General features: G+C 37.5%; 1 protein-coding gene across 23 annotated transcripts in view; it reads right to left on the bottom strand.

Moving 5' to 3' along the window:
- Positions 1-21,087, bottom strand: part of ncam1a (neural cell adhesion molecule 1a) — a 444,821-nt gene that overhangs the window by 60,906 nt on the left and 362,828 nt on the right. For 19 of the 23 annotated variants that reach the window (XM_030154150.1, XM_030154151.1, XM_030154154.1 and 16 more), the window contains 4 exons: positions 18,409-18,593; positions 15,099-15,195; positions 10,012-10,179; positions 2,989-3,114 (listed from right to left, as the gene is read on the bottom strand). In XM_030154150.1, coding sequence (XP_030010010.1) covers positions 2,989-3,114; positions 10,012-10,179; positions 15,099-15,195; positions 18,409-18,593 — 576 coding nt within the window. Of the gene's footprint in view, positions 1-2,007; positions 2,011-2,988; positions 3,115-10,011; positions 10,180-15,098; positions 15,196-18,408; positions 18,594-21,087 lie in introns of all 23 variants that reach the window. The other 4 variants (XM_030154161.1, XM_030154163.1, XM_030154166.1 and 1 more) reach the window with 1 other exon arrangement.

The following is a 21,087-nucleotide window of genomic DNA, read 5'->3' as shown; positions in this document are numbered from 1 at the left end:
TTCTATAAAAAATTTAAAAACTGAATCTGAAAAAAACTGTTGCATCATGATGTTTCCAATATAGGCACTTGTTTAATAAAAAACAAAAAAAAGCTTGTACTTTGCTGACATTTCCTGGGTCTCAGGAGGGTAAACACTGAAGGATGTAAAGTTTGAGATAAAGCTGAAGTTTAGGGACCAGTAAAACAGTGGCACAATTAAACTTGTTAAACTAGGAAAACCATCAGTGAAATGATTTGCCATGGGACAAAGCCTCTCTCTTTGGATTGGGAGATTGGGCAAAACAAGGCTGAGCTGCATAGGCCTTTTTCTACTAAAGCAGTGATAAAGAAAAACACAGATGAGGGCATAACCCTGAGACCAAACACTGAGAAGGAGAGGTCAAATGATTCAATCATAGGTCAACTAACTACGCTGTAGATAATCCCACTCAGTTCCAACCTACGTCTTGTTTTGTTCTTTTGGCCTACATCAGAGAAGACATAAATGCTGTAAAAATTACTGAACAAATAAATAAATAAATGTGACACATTTATTTTGAGGTGTCCCTGAGGCAGTGGCAGTTGTCCTTGGTCTACGACGCATCATAAAACAGGTAACCGTTGCCCTGTGTCTGCTAATGTAGAGCATTTTGTTTTTAATCCCCCCAAATATCTGCTGTAAAAAAAAAAAAAATCAAGTGTAGTCTTTGAGCTCAAAATAAAGTCACTAAAGTGTTTGTTTTATTACAGATACTGACATGCAATAATGTTTCAGGTTTATTATTTCATGGTATGGTTATTTTCACTATGGTGAACAATGTGTAAAATTTAGAAGCATCTACATACAGAGTCAGAATATAATATTCCTAATTCTAGCCACCATGTTTCTACAGGAACTCAGGACAGATTACTTCTTCTTCTTCATCTCCGTCTTCCCACTTTATGGTGTGTCCTGTCGAGTTTTAGTCCATTTACCTTCACCATCTTTATCTGAGCATAGACTAAGCTTATCCCCTTTACCAAAAGATCTGAATGGACAAAACAACTCAGACTTAAATCTATTTCTAGTACCACCATAGATGCTGCTAAATATTACACATTGAAACTTTAACTGGCTTGTCTTCCATTTTCTTACATCATTACATAAATATGTTCTAGTTTTTAAAAGTAGATGAAAATGATGCTTAAAGTGCTGGGAAGATCAAATCACGGAATTGTCATTATTGGTGTCAAAACCAGCCAATGAAAACACTATGACAAAGAAATGATCTATTAATATACTGAAACAATCACATTGCAGATGAGGAGTTTGTAAGTAATATTCTGTTACTTAACAAATTAGTCCATGACGGTTTTTATGGGTTGGATTGTTTTATAATTATAGAGGAGTAGATGTATCCAACTTTACAATACATTTTCTCAACTTTTTAAGGATATTTTTAAACTAGATGTCTAAGGTTATCAGTTTTTATCTCCATGCGGTTATTTTATTATGACCGTCTTGTGAATAATGTGATAATTAGTTCTTTGAATTTTATTTTTACTTAATTTATTTGTTATTTTAAAGGGCAAGTTAATTTCCCTAAGGGGATAAATAAAGTCCATTTCATTTCATCTCATTTGGTACTGTACCAAGCATGAAAGTCAACTGAAACTCATAGAACATTCTGTGTCTCAGAGCCTCAGTTTGGGTCTAATTTACATTTGAGTGACAAAGCAATACCCGACAATGATGATGTACACAAATATTCCAAAGTAGACCGCATTAATGCCAAACTACCACATTGTGATTGCTGACAGCTGTTACAAGGAGGCAGATGCTCTTATATGTCTGACACAGCTGTTATTTCAACACAGGTTTATTTCACCGAGAGAAAAACCTACCTGGTGAGAACACACAAGGTGAGGAAAAGACAGTTGGAGTCATCCAGTGGACTGGCTGGGAACAAATGCACCACACAACACAAAAAAACACAAGGGACTATACACACAACCAAGTACTCTGTCTTGTTTTGATAGGTGACACCTTCTCCTCTGCTTAAAATAGTTCCCTTCACCTCTGAAATAGAATTGCATTATCTGCTGCCAATTCCAATGTGAGTTACTAAACTTTCTCAGCAGACTGTAACTTCTGGCTTAACATGAACCAGGTCACTAGTTTAGTTCAGTGTCCATTTTAAAGCTAGGGTTTGGGTTAGACTTAAACCATGTTTGAACTGATATAATTTTAGCTGTGTTTAGCCACAGTTTGAACACACTGAACATTAACAGTATGCCTAGCGGATTATGGTGCAATAATGCCTTGAACCCGCTACGAAACTAATAATTCCCCTTTAAAATGAAGTTGAACTTTTTCTGTTGTAGCTCTGAGGACTAAATCCAACCCTATATCCTAGCTGTGTGGCATGTCTGGTTCTGTGTGGTCATTAATCATTTACTGCATATTCCACAGATTCTAGTCCCACTTTATCATAACTTACAGAGGTGAGGCATTAATAGTACTTGGACATAAAAGGGTCTAATAAGGTAAATATACATATATATTCTTTTATTTATCAAGTGCAAATGGCTATTAAAAAAGTACACTCAAGCTGTGGTTTATAAACTGAGGAGGAAAGAATACCTGAATACTGAATAATGAAAAAAGGGAAAGCCTGCATTAGACATCACAATCGTTAATGACTGAAGAAGCGCGTAGAATGTAACACTGCTCAGTGATGGAAGTAAGACTGGATACACAGGTTATACGATGTAAAGACATGGTGTTAACCATGTTCTACAGTGGGCTGGCAGTGGTATTGGGAGTTCTGATTGCTTCTGGCTGGAGCAGAACTGCACTGAGGCTTGGTGTGGAGATAAAGGAGTGTGGGAGGGATGGTGGAAGCTTTTTGGCTCAGACAGAAATGAACAGGCAGTGAAGTGAACAAGAACATTAGGTTCAAAACATCAGGGTCACTGTAGGAGGGCTTCCTGAGAGCACTGACACATGTATGAGGCTAGTACTTACGGATTGGATTGGTCTTGAAAGTGCTGGCCACGCTGCTCTCGCCTTCACCTTTGCCATTAATGGCTGACATCTTGACCTCGTAGTCAGTCTCAGGCTTCAGGCCGGAGATGGTGATCTTGGTCATGTCTGTCAAGACACAGAGTTCAGTCATGAGAATAATGAAAATACTTGAAACCAAGTTTCAGTAAAACACATGAAGCTGGACTCAAGATAGATCCTCTGGTTTTTCAGTAGTGCCTCCAACTCATCTGTCTTGTGCAGTGAGTTAAAATTTCCCATGAGAATTGATGGAAGAAAAGGCTTGTATCTCCATCTTCCAGCTTTTAGCATTGCACCAGCTCTACATACAGGATTCTTTAACTGGACACCCATAAGTCCTATGTTGCAGCTCCAGCAGATCCTCCCTTCAGTAAAATCTTTTTGGGCAGTTTTGTCCATCACATGTTTGATCAATCAAAAGGAAAAAGACAATTTTATCAACAAGTTTGACAGGATCTGATCAAGTTTGCTGCCAATCCCAGAAGGTGCATTATTAATAAAAAATGCAAACATAATACATACATACTTAATGAATATTATATGGCAAAAAGTGGTGTTTTTGTCCACAAATTTTTCATTATGAATGTGGCAGCAACCAATCACTTTTCTGAAATGGATGTCCTGTGACAGCAGTGATGGACACGGACCTGTTGTCACACTGTTGTATGAAACACACAAATGATGAGAATGAAGAAAACATAGATTTGTAGACCTGCACCGACGACCCACCGGTCCATTAAAATGGTTTTTGGAGTGTCAGTGTCAAATGAATCAAACACAGTCTTTACCGTGTCTATTTAATGTATTTGCATTTCCTGAAATGTACAGTGTGGAAGTGTGGAAAATTCCAGATTACAAAACCTGAAGGTCAAGTTCTAAATATAGCACCTTCCCATTTCCCCCAGTTTGTTTTTTGGCCATAAGGCAGCTGGTTTCTGCAGAAAACTTAACCCCTACTGAGCCTTCTGCCCAGCACTCATCAACAGACATCAACAGAAACTATTAGCTGGTCAACGCACTGGGTCAGCGATGGACAAGAGTTTAACTTCTTTGAGCTCACTCCCTGTGAGCGCTGTCGATATTTCAACAGGCAAATATCTGCGTCTAAGTACACCCAGAGGAGAATCTGTTCATCCACAGTGTGTTTTGGATATGATTGTTGATTGTAACACTTTATATTACGGTCCTTGAATTATGCACTAGTTAATAAGTAATGAAGCATTTATAAACCCTTAACAGTTGCTTATATTGGACAGGTCCTTAACAGTGCTTATTGAATTAAGTATTAATGACAAAATTTGAATAACAACTCATTTAAAAACATTTATTGTTAGATTATAAGGCATTTCCGAGTACTTGCAAGACACTTGGCTATTATTAAACATTTAATTAACTTTATTTGTTGCTTTGATACAGATAATGCATGTGTCATTATTACTATCACTTATATGTTTTTTTAATTAACTGGCTCTTTAGGTGCACACATTGAAACGTAATACTACTATCTGTAGCTACTGGACCTAAGATGTTGTTACAGTAGTCAGATAGACCAGCAGGCAAGGAAAATACATTTTGAGTAAATCCCAAGAAAAGGGCAAGTTTTAATTATAGTGGGTTCTGTGCTTCATCATTGCTAGACTTACTGCAACAATAAGCTGTATAATATTTTCCAGATATGCTAAGCAGCATTAAAGACTGTTTTAGAGTGACAATCTCTGCAAAAACACTATGGTTATGAAGACTTACTAGCAAAAACTTTAAACTTATTTTAATTAGAATTTCAATCATTTTTATAGCCTTAAGTACGGTGTACAGTGTGTCTGAGTACTGCTTTAAAGGCTAAACTTCTCATATGTATTTATAGAATTTATATTAATTCATGTCCTAATTCAGATGTACCACATTTTATTTGCCACAATGTGTTATTTTCATTAAAGTAGCATTTGAGTCAGGACATGCACAGAGTAAATCCCATGTGTTTTTGACTTATGTCATAAAAAGCTGCTTGGCTGATATCTGACTGGGTAATACAAAGAATTGTAATTTCATGGATGAGAAAAAATGTAGGTCTGCAGAGCAGCAGAAAAACACTTTTTGATTACTGTGTCAGAAAGAAAATTCTGAAATGGTTTCACATTAACGTCTCAATGAGACAGACTTTTAGAGTGAAGCCAGCATAAATGAATGCTTGGGGAGACTGTATGAATACAACTAGAAAGAATGAGCAGAAAATGATTTCAGGCTTTTAACGCCACTGCTGTCAGTAAAACCAACGTCACTGCTCAAACCATTCATGTAAAGAACAGGCTCTGCAGTTGCATTTGGAAAACTTTACATCCACATCTTCACAAATCCCATTGTCTCCCTATGTATTAATTAATGGTTTGCAACAATGAAATGATTAATACGTTGAATGTAAGGATGATTGGGAAACCAGTGATTGCTGCTATAAATTAACAAAATATCATAGAATTAAAGCATATACAACATGTACTGAAATAAATAAATACCTTTAGTTTTGTACCTGTTCACGTACAATTTCACTCTAATGCAACAGAGATAGGTGAGGGGAGAGAGGGATGATAGTCATGTTTTTAGAGAAATGACAAATCCTTTGGTCTGAGCTTTTCCTGTACTAGAGTCTGTTTCTGATGCTGGTGCACATCTGGATTTATCTGTTTTGAGAACATGAATGTCTTCAGAATCAGTGTCTGTTATTAGCTGAGTACAAAAGGACACAAAGAATGTGTTGACACCACACATTCTCACTCCCAACTCATCACATACTGATGCTTGGCCACATTCCAACATAGATGGGACTCCAACATTATCATTCCTCAACTCACCAGTCATTTTTTGACATGTAAGAAAGGCTGAAAGACTTTCAGAATGGGGGAAGGAAGGAAGGAAGGAAGGAAGGAAGGAAGGAAGGAAGGAAGGAAGAAAGAAAGAAACAAAGAAAGAAAGAAACAAAGAAAGAAAGAAACAAAGAAAGAAAAGACACAAATAACAAACAAAACTATTGTTTATTAGCAAATATAGAATGTAAAAATTCTAAAATTAGAATGCCTAGAGGAAGATGCAGAGAAGACAGATATGTTGGTGGATGTGGCCGTGGGTACAGAGGCACCACCTCTACCAACAGTACGACACTCTGTGAGCCTAAAACCTGACTCATTATTACCCTCTTATAAAATAAAGTAATTAAGTAATAAGGTAGAAGTTAGAGGAACACTGATATATGAAGTAATGTGATCAAAATATGACTCAGCCTGCGATTATGGGTTTGGGATCATGCGCTGTCCATGGTGCTGAGTCACCTGTAGAATATGCAGGGAAACTGACCTGCACTGTTAACCATAATAAAAATTAGGAGTCATAATAAGACACCTAATGAAGAAATCTGAAGTAGAAGGTGTAAGAATAAAACAAAGATACACAAGAATAATAGAGGGAACTGAACGTTAAAACCACTAACCGTCCATCACCCAGTGCCGAACCCTAACTGTCCGTCACACACATTCTCTCCATCACCCTGATCCTCGTCACCCTGTGGACTCTGCACTGTCTCCCTCCAGGTACTGTGTTGTTTCTTCATGTTTATTTTTCTGTTAATAAAACACTTTCCCCTAAGCACCTTGCGTTTGAGTCCAGTCATTCACTCCGTCTTGAAAATTTGTAGATGACCCCCTCTAAGAACGACACAAATGCTGCACAAATGACGTACTACTGTCTATTAGGAACAACTTACGTCCACCTCAAGAACGCCATGCAAATCTCTGTTGTAACGTTTAACCTTTACAACACATTTTGTTCCATTTTTTGTGTTTCTTTTAAGGCTGTGCACATACCTCCTGTATTTTCTTGTATCTGAAAAAAAGAAAGTGAGAAATAAAACGGTATGCTCATTTCAACTCAAGTTGATATTGTTTATCTCTTTCAGGCCAGAAATGAATCTTTACATGGTAAAGGTTGTGGGCCTATGGTCTACACTCAGCCTTCTCTGACATAAGCAAAGAAGAAGCACACTACGCCCAAAATCACTCTCTAAACAATAGTGGTAAGTGGTAGAAAACAAAAAAAGTGTTGAACGATGAATATAATCTATAGTATATTATAGACATTGTTCATCATTTTATTGTGTAAAATATATTATCTTTTTATGGCCTTATAAATCCCCAAATGTCTCATGATGACACCAAATCTGTCACAGCAAGTGTGTTCTCTGGGTTGTAGATTTCGAACTAGATGCTATCACTGACTTTAAATTAAATTTTTTATGCTGTGTGGCAAATCACACAAAAGAAAATTCATTTCTCTCCTTTGTACTGAGGTGGAGGCAGCAATCGCTGAGAGATATGTGAAAACCTGAAATAAATTAAATATGATATGTGTGAACCATTGCACATTATGCAGGCAGTCCATCTAGAACATGCACTGTTCACACTCTGACATGTATTGCACTGGTTTTAATGATAAAAAAACAAACAAACAAATGTTAAAAAGAGTTCTCCTGGCTTGGTTTTCTTAAACTCAACACTCCACACCGTTCCATGGTGGTTCATGACATATGGAAGTAAACACAGCCTCTGCAAGTCAATCAATGTCCAGGAAAATTGTCTATCAGAAGTACTTGTTTCTACAACACATTCCAGACATTTGTACAAAGTGTGGTATACAATACCTGAATTAAAAAAAAGTCATGCAATTTTTTGCTGGGCCGCCTTTAGCTGTAATTATATGACAGCATTGTTTATTCCACACAAAGTCTATGCAATATTACAACAGTTATTTCCATCCAGAGTTAAAATAATTTGAATATGTTTCAACTGCAACATTTTCTTTAACCCTTTAACTGATGCAGGGAGTAGCTTCTTACTTCTTAAACAACCACCAGTTTAATAGAGAGCATAAAGATTGGACAATACCAAGAATCATCAGGCTCATTGGACTTGGTTCATGATCATGAAACATCATTTTCACATATGCATTGGCCACCTGAGTCCAGATCTGAACTCCATTCATAATCTACGAGAAGCGCTGGAGACGACTTTTCTTCGTGGTCTGACTCTCCCATCATTAATATAAGATTTTGCCAAAAAATTACTTAAACTCTGGGCAGAAATAAATGTAACACTTACTATGACACTGCATATGTATCGCTTGGCATCATTTATGTTCTGGTCAGTGTGTCCTGGAACCAAAGCTAAAGGTCATCCTACGATATTTTGTGTGGGATTTCTTTCAATTTGGTTCTTTGGAAAAATCCTTTGATTTGTGTACACAAATAAAACCTGCACAAATCATATACATGTTTGAGCTGGCAGGGATCTTACTGTATAGAAAATGTATACAGCTATCCCAAAATCTAATTCTAACTAAAATGACACCTAAATCATTTTGAATTTTTTATTTGTTTTTCATTTTGAAGTTATTCCAAAAAAAAATTTATATTCTGTCTGTCCACCTCTTCTCAACTGTGATAGCTAACCATGTGCTGATTCGCATCTTTGAGGTTGGCTAAAAATGGTCTGAAATTGTCAACATGTTGTTATTTTGAACCAAACTACCAACCATGCTGCCATAGAGGATCTGACATACAGCAGTGTACTTACTGTACATGGTAAAACTCAAGGCTCCGTTGTGTGTCGGTTGTAATTTATCAGATGTGTCTGGATGGGATATGTTTGCTACTGTTTGCTGTCAGTATTGCTGTTGTTTTATGTTGCCATTTTGTGTACATCCTTGCATGACAGGCGGCGCTAGGGCCTTGAGCTGACAGGCGAGTCTATCTAGCACTGACTGAAAGTCCCATGTGGCGAACACAACGACAGGCAGACAGACATGCTATGGAGGGAGGGGGGGGGTTGTCACTGTCTGACCTCACTGTCATTTGGGCTACGATGTGTTCCACCACATGCTGTCATGTTTGGGTTAAGTGCAGTTGTTAGATGAAGCATTTTCTGTACATATAGTCTAGTAAAAGATTCTTAAAAAGCTTGCATGTTTACAAATCTGACATTTTTTAAGATCAAGGTGAAACCCCCCCCCCCAAAAAAAAAACAGGTTCCCAAAGTGCTGTATAAAGATATAAACAAAAATACAAGATATGGTAAACTAGTAAAAATAACAATAAGATATACTGAAACTGATAAAAAACAGATATAAAATATTAGGATAAATAGGATGAGAACATCTAAAGCACAACATGTAGATAAAATAAATAAAAGTTAGACACTTTTATTAAAAGCCTGTGCAAATAGGTGCATCTTTAAAAGAGATTAAAAGTGATAAAAGAACTGTGCATGTATGATTTAGATGTACAGTAAGGAAATTAACATCTAGAGCTTGGTGGCAACATGTATTTACTTAAAACCACATAATAGTTTGGTATCAATATGAAGGTATCAAGGAGGTATCAAGGTATGTATGGGTGATTGTTTGGAATATCATGGTGCATATGCATGGTGCATATTTACTGCTTTACTATGCAGCCATTAAATGTTGCAGAAAAACCACCACTGCTTAAATCCTCAGCTTAAAGCTGTGAAGATCTTCTGTCCCATGTGTATTAGTAAATGTTTAATGTGATCAGACATCAGAGATCCTCTATCTCTGAGTTTAGAGTTAGAAAAGTCAGTCTTTATTAGGAAGGTGTAGGCTGCATCTCAAAACTAATGTAGATAATGAATCCTGAGAGACTGTGGAATCAATGACCCTGATGCAAGAATTAAATAACATCAACTGCATCCACTTGTTTTATTAGGAGCAGAAAGTCATTTCCAGGCTTTCAGGGGAAATGTAGACAAGTGGCAGCGACTTGGGGACTAATTCAACTCTGATTCACAGCAAGGAGCTGAAGATAAGCTGCTTCACTAGAATATTTCACAGCAGATCTGCTGTCTGTAGCAAACATGAATAATATTTTTAAAAAGACACCTCATGAGAACCATGTGTTGCTAATGTTGGCCTGTTGGGACTCACCGGCTGTTGCATCGAACACCTCGCCTGCCCACTGATTTCCCACCAAACGCCATTCCACCCTGTATTTGATAATGGGCACTCCACCCATGGAGTCAGGCTCCTCAAACTCCACCACAGCGGTAGTGGAGAAAGGTTCCACTTGCTGGATTTCAGGCGATGATGGCACCTCTGTAACAAACAGACAGAAAAAAAAGTCAAATCCAGAAGAACATACTTTTAAATCTCTATGTAGGAAAATTCTGTGTGAACAATCTAAATAAAGTCTGGTTTAAACAGACAAGATCAATATCAACTTCTCTTATCATATCTAAAAATGTTTTTTGCAGGCATTTAACCTGTACCTCAGCCTTTAGCAATATTAATCCCATGTCCACAAACAGTATTATCTAACTGTACAATAATGTCACTAAGTTAACTACTGACTACTTTTACGCTTGCAATGAGAAGTTAATTTGTTGGCAATGGCTGGAGAAATAAGAGTGGGAAGCCTTGTATTTCTTGTACTTCTCAGGAGTAAGAAATGTAAGCAGAAGTGATGGTGGAAAAAAAAATGAGTGCATCCTCCATAATTCAAGTTAAATTAAGAAAACCCAAAGAATAGAGAAAGTTTTAAGATTTCCTTTGTCAGTGACAGTGAATGACATTAACCTTTAAAATTCCTTTTGGCATTTCAACAAACTTTTATGGAAGCTTACGTGTGGGTTAGACTTAAACTTGCAACAGAAGTGTAACAGTAAATATCCATGGATTAGAGGGAACATCATAGTTTCAGCATAGTTTCTGTGTTGAACCTGTGGTTGAAACACAACCTAATCTACAATTTCATCATGAATGTATCCCTAAACCCCCTGATTGGCCTAATGGATGCCATTACTAACCCTGAAATACTGAACATCTGTATTGAATCCATTCTAAATACCATTAGCAGTGAGCAGTCAGTGATCAAGGACAGTCTAAAGACCTAAGCAAAAGGTAAAGAGGACTGATAAACTCTATAGATTCTACCCAGAACAGTAAGAATGTCGGAAGTTGGCCCTTTTTATTGGTTTTTCTTTTGTTGTTTCATTTCCTGTTTTTTATTGTTGATACAGGAAGTAAGATTTAACTTCTCTGTGTCTTCTAAAAGCTCCAAAGGCTAAGACGCATTATGATATCAGGATTTGCAACTTTTTTAACCTCTTATTGCCTAAATTCATTTACAATTATACACAAAAATTATTTGTGTTGTTGTCAAGCCAATACTAAATTAAGTATGAGTGAACAGTGAGCAGCCACTGAGTCTAAAGACCTAAACAAATGAAATGCCTTGGTCAACAGTACTGACAAAATGAACCTAACCTACTATTTTTGAGAATTAACTGACAGAGAACACACAAAAGCCCCTGGGAATGAACCTAGATCTTTATACTGTAAGGCAGCATTAGTGAACGCTTTGAGAAGCCACTGTAAACTAAACTGTTAATCCAAACCAGGATCTCTTCCTAATCTTAACTCAGTTGTTTGTGTACTGGAGCAGACTAAACCTTCTCCCTTGTATGGGCAAATTTTGATAATAACATAATAGCTTTTGCAACATATTACTTGATGCCAATATCTGATATTTTTTGACCAAGTCTACATGAAAAAATGTTGGCAATGAGCTGATTGTTGACATGAGCCAATTCCATGTCAAAGCTAATGGTAGCTAGTGTTACGTTGTGTTACTGCTGTAGAGGAGCAGAGAAGAAGAATTAAACAAATTAGCAAGAACAAAGATTTTCAAAAAAAACCCCCCAAAAACCCCAAAACACCCAAGTTCCCCACATAAGAGCATATTGTAGAAACTGAGACCGTTGTTGGCTCAGGAAAAGAGTCAACTAACACTAGTGAACAACCAGAATCTAGCACAAAAATGACTCCAACACAAATGTGACATGAGCACAGTGCGGACGGCTACAGAAGCAGCTGCTCTAATAATGATGAACAAATTAATTAGACACTAAACTTGACTTATTCCAAACCATAATCAAGGAGTTCATGCTTAAACAAGACAACCTTTGCCACAGCTTTGTTACAACCTAATAAGTAATATTTTTGACTTTAATGGAATTGTATTTATTTGTGTAACACTGTAGCTTACTGACACTGTAGTGACAGACATTTTTTGGTTAAATAAACACTGCAGTCTGCTTAAACATATTAGCCATGTCAACTACTCATACTTACAATATTTCTCCTTACTAGTTTTTACTACTAAAAGGTGAATGAAATGACTAATCATGAATCCATTAATGCAGATTTGTGTTGGAGCCTCACACTACTTAGACTGAACAGAGATACCTTGATGTTTTTCTTGTTCTGTGGGCATTTGTGTTTAGTTTTTTAGCACCATGTAACTCCTGTAATGATAAACCTGCCTAATCTCTTCAGGATAAAGCAGAGACTGCCTAATTATGTTTGAAACTGAAATAACCTTATTTATCTTTAGCTGTTGAATTTTTCTATTGACATACAGTATTAATGTGGAAACTTCAATGTAGACAGATTTGAAGGGTTTTTTCTTTGCAACCCCTATAGCCTTACACTCTGGTTTGATTATGTGCACAGTCAGGAGGAATCACTGTGAGCATACTGATGAATTCTGCAGCAAATAAAAAAGCTGACAGAAAACACCTCAAAGGGCCTTTGTTGCACAGAGTGGCACCAGTGGTTGTTATCACGTTAATTTGACTACACTGTATTTAGAAGGTCCTGAACAGCCGTTCTCCTGTGATGGCTCCAAACAATCTGCATATCAAATGAAGCTAACATAACAGCAGGTTGACCTCTACATCTCAAAGCTTTGTACTAAAAGGTAAAGAAAACAACAAGCTGGAGTGCAGTTCCAATGTAGAGGAGGTTTCCGCTCATTACTCATGGACCGTCTTGTCTTACAGATGCTTTGTGGGTAATGCAACCACAGTGAACACAATATAAAATGACAACTGTGGAAAGTGAGCAGATGCTTATTCTACTTCTACCAAACGAAATGGTAAAATGCTATATTTTGTAGGTCTTAGGCGTAAGTGTGTCAAAATGGTGCAACATCTCCATTCAATGGTGGATTTAGCTATCAGGGTCTTGCAAAGAAGTGTAAGGTAAATATCCATGAACTGGAGGGAACATCATATGTCCACCATAGTTTCTGTGTTTAACTTGTAGCTGAAACACAAACTAAACTATAACAGTTTCATCACAAATGCACACCTAAGCCACCTGATTGACCTGATAGATGTCATCACTGACCCTGGAATATTGAACATCTGTATTGAACCCATTCTAAATATCATTAGCTGTGAGCAGCCACTGAGCATGGACAGTCTAAAAACCTAAGCAAAAGGTCACGAGTATTGACAAAATGAACCTAACCTACTATTTTTGAAAGGGAGAGAATAAATAACCTCAATAGCATAAAAACCTTCTTGGACCAAGACTCTACCCAGAACAGAAAGAACGTCATTTTGATGTGTACACCCAGTTGTTGCCCAGCTCTTCTGTCATTTTTATTCCTTGTCCTTTAACAGATTCCTCTTAGAGGATTAACCTGACCAGCTATGAAATGAAGGATGATCACATTAGTGACTTGTCACTGAATAGTGCTGCTGTTGCAATTTAGCAAATTTCAGTGTTTTGCCAGATACTGCTGTATATAGCATCCTGTCATCGATTACTAGGTCACATATATACATTCACAAAAAGTGTTGACCAGCAGCTCAATACAAAAACAGTGGAATACTGAAGCAAATTTGAGACAATAGTCTCCGAGGGGTTAACGTGTCACTTTTTATTCATAAATGGCTCATGTTGACTGACAGCTGTCAACTTCAAGTCTCAATAGTTTTTTTTTTTCTTTATGTTGGACTGAATGGCAGTGAAAGACACTAAGAACTGAGTGAAGTGTTGTAAAAATGTGTTTTAATTAGTGCTGTCAAATGATTAACATTTCAATCAGATTAATCCCAGGGTTGCTGTGGATTAATTTCGATAAATCACAATTAAATATCATTCATTTTAAATTTATATTAATTGTATTTCATTTTGCATGAGCAAACAGACTCAAGAGAGAAAGGAATATATATGCACGTAACATGTTTATTAAACACCTTCAACAGTTTCAACAAAACAACTTGAAACAACTGCTCTGTCTTGGGTTTTTTTTTAACTCAAATTTCCCATTGAGAGGGCCAACGTGCTAGTTCTGCTGCCTGTCACTACTGGATCAACCGCCCATTTGCGCATGCACGACGGTAACTCTACTTGGACAAACTGACCAAAATGCGTTGTCAGAGACGTTCAGAGTCATAGTGCGATGCAGATGCAGATGCAACTGCATTAAAATTTTTTATCAGATTAGTTATGATGATTGCTTAATCTTGACAGCCCTAGTTTTAATCATTTTTTGGACATAACTTTTTGAGAGGAAAACCTTTACATTTTAATCTGATTTTACTCGTAATTGTTAGTTAAACATTAAATTATTTGATTGTGATTAGATACTGATAGACATCCACATGTTTAGTTTTGATGTTTGACCATGTAGAATTTTGATGCTTTTTCTGACCAAACTGCCAATTATATTTAATCCTTTAATTATCAAAAACACAAAAAGAAATATATATTTCACCAATGAAATCCTTTGCTCCAAGTGATATATTCAATTATCGTTCACCAATCCTCCCACAGCAGTGTTTCAGCAATCTACAGTTAATACTCTCTTGTGCTCTATACCACAAAGACAATCATTTTAAAATAATATGGCTAACAAAAGTCAGAATAAACAAACCTCAAACTGCTTCATGGTCAACTGAAAAAAGACCAGGGTTTATGTCTCATTTCATTCAGTCTTTCTATTTTAGACCTTTTTTTTTTTTCATTTTATTTTTATGCTCAAACTCTAACAAACCATAACAATGTGATTTAGGCATTTTTAGACCATCCTATACCACCTACGCAGCATACTGAAAAATGAAATATGAACTCCAAGCATAAAAACTATCATTTAACCAGATCCAGATTCAGCTTTTTGTACTATTTCCATGGTACTATTTCTGTCCTTTCCTGTAGCTCACCTGCTTGGATGAGGAGGAACTCCTTTGACTCTGTTCCCAATGTGTTCGTCGCTGTGCAGTTATAACTCCCAAAGTCATTCTGGGAATCAGGGGTGACCTGTAAAAACATGGAGGAACATCACTGAACAACAGTCCACTGTCAGCTGTACTCTGACTCATCGACTTCTCTATAAAACCTTACAGTGGTTCTATTAGCTTGTGAGCTATGAATATGCATAGTTTGACAATTACAGTTGATTTGTTTGGTTTTAATGCTGTGTCTTTATTTAACCACGAAGCCAAAAGGCCTTCATCATATCAGTAAACACTGTGGTTAATAAATACTGGTTTAACCCATAAAGACCCAGTGCTACTTTTGTGGCAGTTCCCAAATGAAGTTTTCTCTATATTTAATCTTTCTTAAGTGTTTTATCATGATTTATTGTAATATTATTCTCTTTATTTTGAGTTTTTTCAGTGTAAATCATCCATTTTCCTACAATTAATTCACTGATCATGTGACGTTCATAAAAGCTCAAAGTAAATTCAAAAGTTACTATATCAAAATTGAGAAAAATGAAAAAAAAGTTACTTTTTCAGTAAAATATACCATTAACTGAACATAAAAACTTGTCTCCATCCACTGGCATTGATCAAACTCAATGAGTTTTACTGGTGAATCAATGTTGTAGAAGATGACAGTGTTTCCATGTTCACTCTGGAGCCTCTGAACATCCAAATGGGTCATATCTAATGACCATGAAAAGATGACATACTGCATTTTACACCAATTATTTACATGGATTGATAGGATTAGTGGATTAACAGGGATTAAACAGTTTAGATCTGTACATGGTCTTGGTCACCAGTGGCTGTTTGGGTCTTTATGTGTTGAGAAGTACCTCTGGTGAATCCTGTATGAGGATTACAATTCAACAGGTGCAGCAAACTGACATATTATTTTAATGAACTAATTGATCCATTTATTACTGAATTTGGTGAAGATATGTATCTAGAAACTAATCATATATTCTGAATAGCGTCTTAACATCATTCTTCCATCAGGTTTTACAGGAACAGCACCTATTAATTATACCATGACTCTCTTTGGTAACTTGAACTTTAGGTTTAGTTCAGCATGAACTGAAATGACTTTATATTCCAAATTACTATAACACTGTGCTTAATTGAACCCCAGTATGAATCTTCCAATGTACAAGTAACTGAAAATGACTTACCACTACTAGTTACTTCTCTCAAAAGAAATCAAATGACATTGCTGATTACCACATGATAAAAACTTAGAAGAAAATGGTCTTAATGCAGACATGGTAATATTAAGGCTTTTAATGCTACTACAGCACAATGTGAAACAAGACAACTATCACTTTTTATGACTTGAATGAGTTGTTCTACTATTTATCATTAAAAAAAAACCTCATTCTTACAGAAGTTATGGAGTTACACCTCATTCTGCATATTCCTGTTGGATGGTTTCACACCTGAACATGATTACTGATCATATTTAGATGCATACACTGAACCATGCCTGGGTATGGGATGCACTGATCAAAACTGTCTTGCACTTTCCCTAAGTTAGGGTCTGTGTACATGTTTTAATCACCAAATGGCAGAATGAATCCTATAATAACAATACAATAATAAGATACGTGAATGCATTTTTCTGTTTATAAATAGAATAATGCATTCTTTTTTTTTTTTTTTTACTGTACTTGCCTATTTAGATCAGATGATGACTCTTGTGATTCCCTCAACTGCATGCATGAAAATAAAAATATGAGGTGGAAGAGGAATGGTGTCGGCATGTTTTATGTAATGAAAGATTAAAATTGTTACATTGGATAAATAATATATTTAAACATATAAGCATCAGATATTAACATCTGAAAGGAGTTTGTTATTGTATATTTATTAGTTGGTGACTTGTGCGTTACTAGTCAGTATTAAATGTCTTCATGTTAGCTATGATTGACATTCTGCCATTGAATTCCCCTCTGACGGACTTGTCTTTAATGAATTTGGCAGCAAAGTTTATTTAATACTGTTCTGTCTGCAGTTCATAATCTAGTTTTGTAAGTTTGGGCATTAGGAAGATGCCAGGTTTCTATGTTGAATCTCTAGGTGAAAAATGTTGAACCCTTTCACATCTTAATGTAACATCTCTGTCTTTTTGTTCTGCTGTTTCTCTTTCTTTCTCTTTTTTCCCCTCACTCTCAGCCACACCTCCTCATTGCTCTTTCTGTCACACCTCCTCATCAGTTCATTCCCCTCACCTGTGAACACACCTGGGCTCATTAGGTAGAGGGTTTATATTCACCTCTCCCTCCTTTGTTCTTTGCCAGATTGTCTTCTACCTGTGAGAAACTTTCCAGCATTACACCTACCTGATTCTTCGTGTCTGATCTCGTTTGTCCCTGACCCGCTCTGCTACCTGTCGTCTGATCCCTGCCTGTCTCGTCAGCCTGGTTCTGCCTTTTCGTCCGTTTCCCTGGTGCTCGACCTGCCCTTTGTCCCTGACCACGTCTCTCTGCCTGCCGCCTGGTTTCGACCTGTTTCTACCTCGGACCCTGTCTTCTGTCTCAGCCCCTCTGGACTCTACGGACTCCCCGGTTACTGGACTATCTGCCTGTCCCCGACGCCCCCCTTTGCCTCACCCCTGTCGGATTACTGAGACTGAGTTTGTAACTGTGTCTAAAACTGTAACTGTAATATTGAACTCCTGTTGCTTCAACAAAGCCTCAGTAAAGGTTTTCAAACTCATACCTTTGTGTCGGTCTGCTTCTGGGTTCCGGTTGTATTTGTTACACTTAACCCCTAAAGACCCATAGCTATCTCTGCATCTAACCATTACCGAGTGACTGATCACCATTTACTATAATATTATCTTTTACAGTTTTTCAATGAAAATAAAGTTTTTTTCTATACTTAATTTATGGAACATGTAGGTGTTCATAAAAGCTCAGGTTCACAAGTTATGTCAAAACAGAGAAAATTGAAGGAAACATTACTTTGTCAGGAAAACATATCATTAATTCTACATGAAAAAAGGGTCTACAACCATTGCCATTTGTCCAAATACATGAAATACAAGCTGAGAAACTTTCACTGTATTGGTAGGATTAGTGGTTCAAAAGTTCTTAAACATTTTAGATCAGTAGAGGCTTTTTGGGTCTTTAAGGAACATGTTTTTTCCTGGTATGAGGAGGAGAATCTACAGGACAAATTGGAGTCCTGCTGTTGTTGGACAGTAACAAGGACTATTTGTAGACATAAAGGCGCTGCTGTAAAAGTAGATGACAGGTGGACCTACCTCCAGGTAGCTGACAGTGGGTGTGTTGTAGATCTTCAGGTTGGTGCTGTTGGCAGTGGGCAGCTGCAGGCCGTCTCTGAACCAGAGAACTGAGGCCCCGGGGTGGGCCTCCACCTCACAGCTGATGTTGGCGGGGTTTCCCTCCCACGTGTACACGGTCACATCACCCAGGATCTTTGGAGCATCTGCAGCAACACACACACACAACGGAGGGAAGGTAAATGGAGGTAAACATCACACCGGGCATGTAATGAACTGTTTACTGACCATCTGCTGTGTTTGCTTCCACCCAGACAGGAGAGAAAGTGATGCCATACATTTCAACTGCAGCAGCACCACATGAAAAATGTCTATTCTGGAAATGTGACTGTGAACTGATGCAGTTCATCAAGAAGTTGATCATCAAATACAGCAAACAGCAGCAAACCCATAGTCTGAAACACTCAAGTACAGTGCATGTGGAAAGCGTTCATGGCATTACACCTTTTTATTTATTTTTTTTTTTTTACATTTTCTTGTGATACAACCTTACTACAAAATAGACTAAATAAAATTTTCCCTCAAAATTCTGCACAGAGTGTAAAACATTTTCTAGTTTAAGCTTACTGTTGTAGATTTAAAACCTATGAGCATTAGCGTTTGCTTGTTTTTTTTGTTGTTTTTTTTTACTCCCCTTTTTAATGTAACATAAAGTTTTCATTTTGTACCTCTTCCATTTGATAAAATCACACTGTTTCCACATAACCTATTATTACCTCCGCCAAGGAGGTTATGTTTTTGCCAGGGTTTGTTTGTCTGTTTGTTTGTCTGTCCGTTAGTGTGCAACATAACTCAAAAAGTTATGGACAGATTTGGATGAAATTTTCAGGGTTTGTTGGAAATGGGATAAGGAAGAAATGATTAAATTTTGGTGGTGATCGGGGGTGGGGGGGGCCCACGGGAGGGGGCACTGATCAGCCTTGGCGGAGGTCTGCACTCTCCGAGTGCTTCTAGTTAAATATGAGATGCTCTGGCTCAGAAACAGTAAAAATGTGCTGATTACTATCATTACGTAACAAGGCCCCCAATAAAAACTATGAATATGAACAGAGGTAACACTACAACTCACTGTCAGTTCACCTTTGGCTTTGAGGAAAATAAAATTGTGTGTTTGTGTGTTTTGTCTATTCTACAGGCTGCTTTGACATTCTATTGGAATGGATTGATACTATAGGGTCACAAATCCTGAACCTTAACATATCAGTGTCATTTGGAGTTATAAATAATAACAGGAGCTGGATTTTCCTCCATTGTTTCCTTGCGGCATTATTTTATCCATCCTTGCATCACTGAGCAGTGGCCCTGATGCACTGGAGCTGATGTGTTGTTGTTGCTGCAGCCCCTCGACACTAACAGGGCCTTTGCTTCTGACCCTGGATCCTGGACAACTCTGCAGTGCTGCTGCTGCGATTGATGGACGAGGCTGGGTCAATAGATGCTCCGTCTCCTGCAGCCCTTATTAGACTCGGGCTCGTTCCATCAATGCTGAATCTGAGCCTCATTGACTCTGTACAGTGCCTGTGACCCCTGCTCTGGGATTCTACAGCCTTTTACATACACATAATCCTATAATATTAATTAAAACAAATAACATATGCAACAGCAGTGATCATTTCAGGGATATTAGAAAAGGATGTTAGGAATATACAGATTTAGAAGCTCATGTTAATATATTGATTCAAATTTTACAGGAAAAATGTAATTAACACTTGAGCCTGTGTGCAGAATTACTTTTTCAGAAAATTCAAGGGAGTATGATGTGAAATATGTAGATCACAGTTTATGGTATGAATAACAGACTACAACTGGATTACACTGGGGCGCAGACCAGAAAATTTCAGCAAAATCTGTCCATAACTTTTTGAGTTATGTTGCACACTAACGGACAGACAAACAAACAAACAAACAGACAAACAAACAAACAGACAGACAAACAAACCCTGGCAAAAACAAAACCTCCTTGGCGTGGGGGGGCCCACAGGGGGGGCCACTGATCAGCCTTGGCGGAGGTCTGCGCTCTCCGAGTGCTTCTAGTTTAAATTATTTGATGTACAGCTGACAGAACAAGGATGAATAAGGATGAACAAAAATACTAGACACAGTATCTGTGTATAGAACTGCAGCTCTAGACACAGATACTGTGTTAATATGTGGAAACCCCAGTTCTAGTTTTGACTTGTCCATCAGGACCGGCCTGGTTATATAAAACATGAGCAGCTTGCAGCTCATACACAGTTTCCATTCAACATTTACACTAAACAAACTTCAACTGCTGACAAAATGAAACTCAAACAGAACATATTAACACTTTGGTATCAGTCCTTGAGCAGAAGGCCCAGGCACACTGAGCCCAGCTAATGGGATCATGCAGTGCCGCAGATAGGAAGTTCCACGCTTAGATAGCGTGTTCATTGTACAAGTGGGCGAGTGGTGATAGTGAGGACACAGAGTGAGAGCTGTGTTCGAGACAAAGCACCTTTTCTTATCGATAATTACTTGGCAACAGTGAATCAGCTACCTGATTAAGCACTGATTACTCCAGCTCACTGCAAGTCCTCCTACAACTCTTTCAATGCAGCATTGTGATTATATCTTTGAGCAAATTGCTGGTGTATTGAAAGGAGGGCATATTAATCCAAT

Source organism: Sphaeramia orbicularis, chromosome 14, assembly GCF_902148855.1.
Source record: "Sphaeramia orbicularis chromosome 14, fSphaOr1.1, whole genome shotgun sequence".
Lineage (NCBI taxonomy): Eukaryota > Metazoa > Chordata > Actinopteri > Kurtiformes > Apogonidae > Sphaeramia > Sphaeramia orbicularis.
The sequence above is the reverse complement of the archived record's forward strand: the minus strand, read 5'-3'. Positions and strand labels throughout refer to the sequence as shown.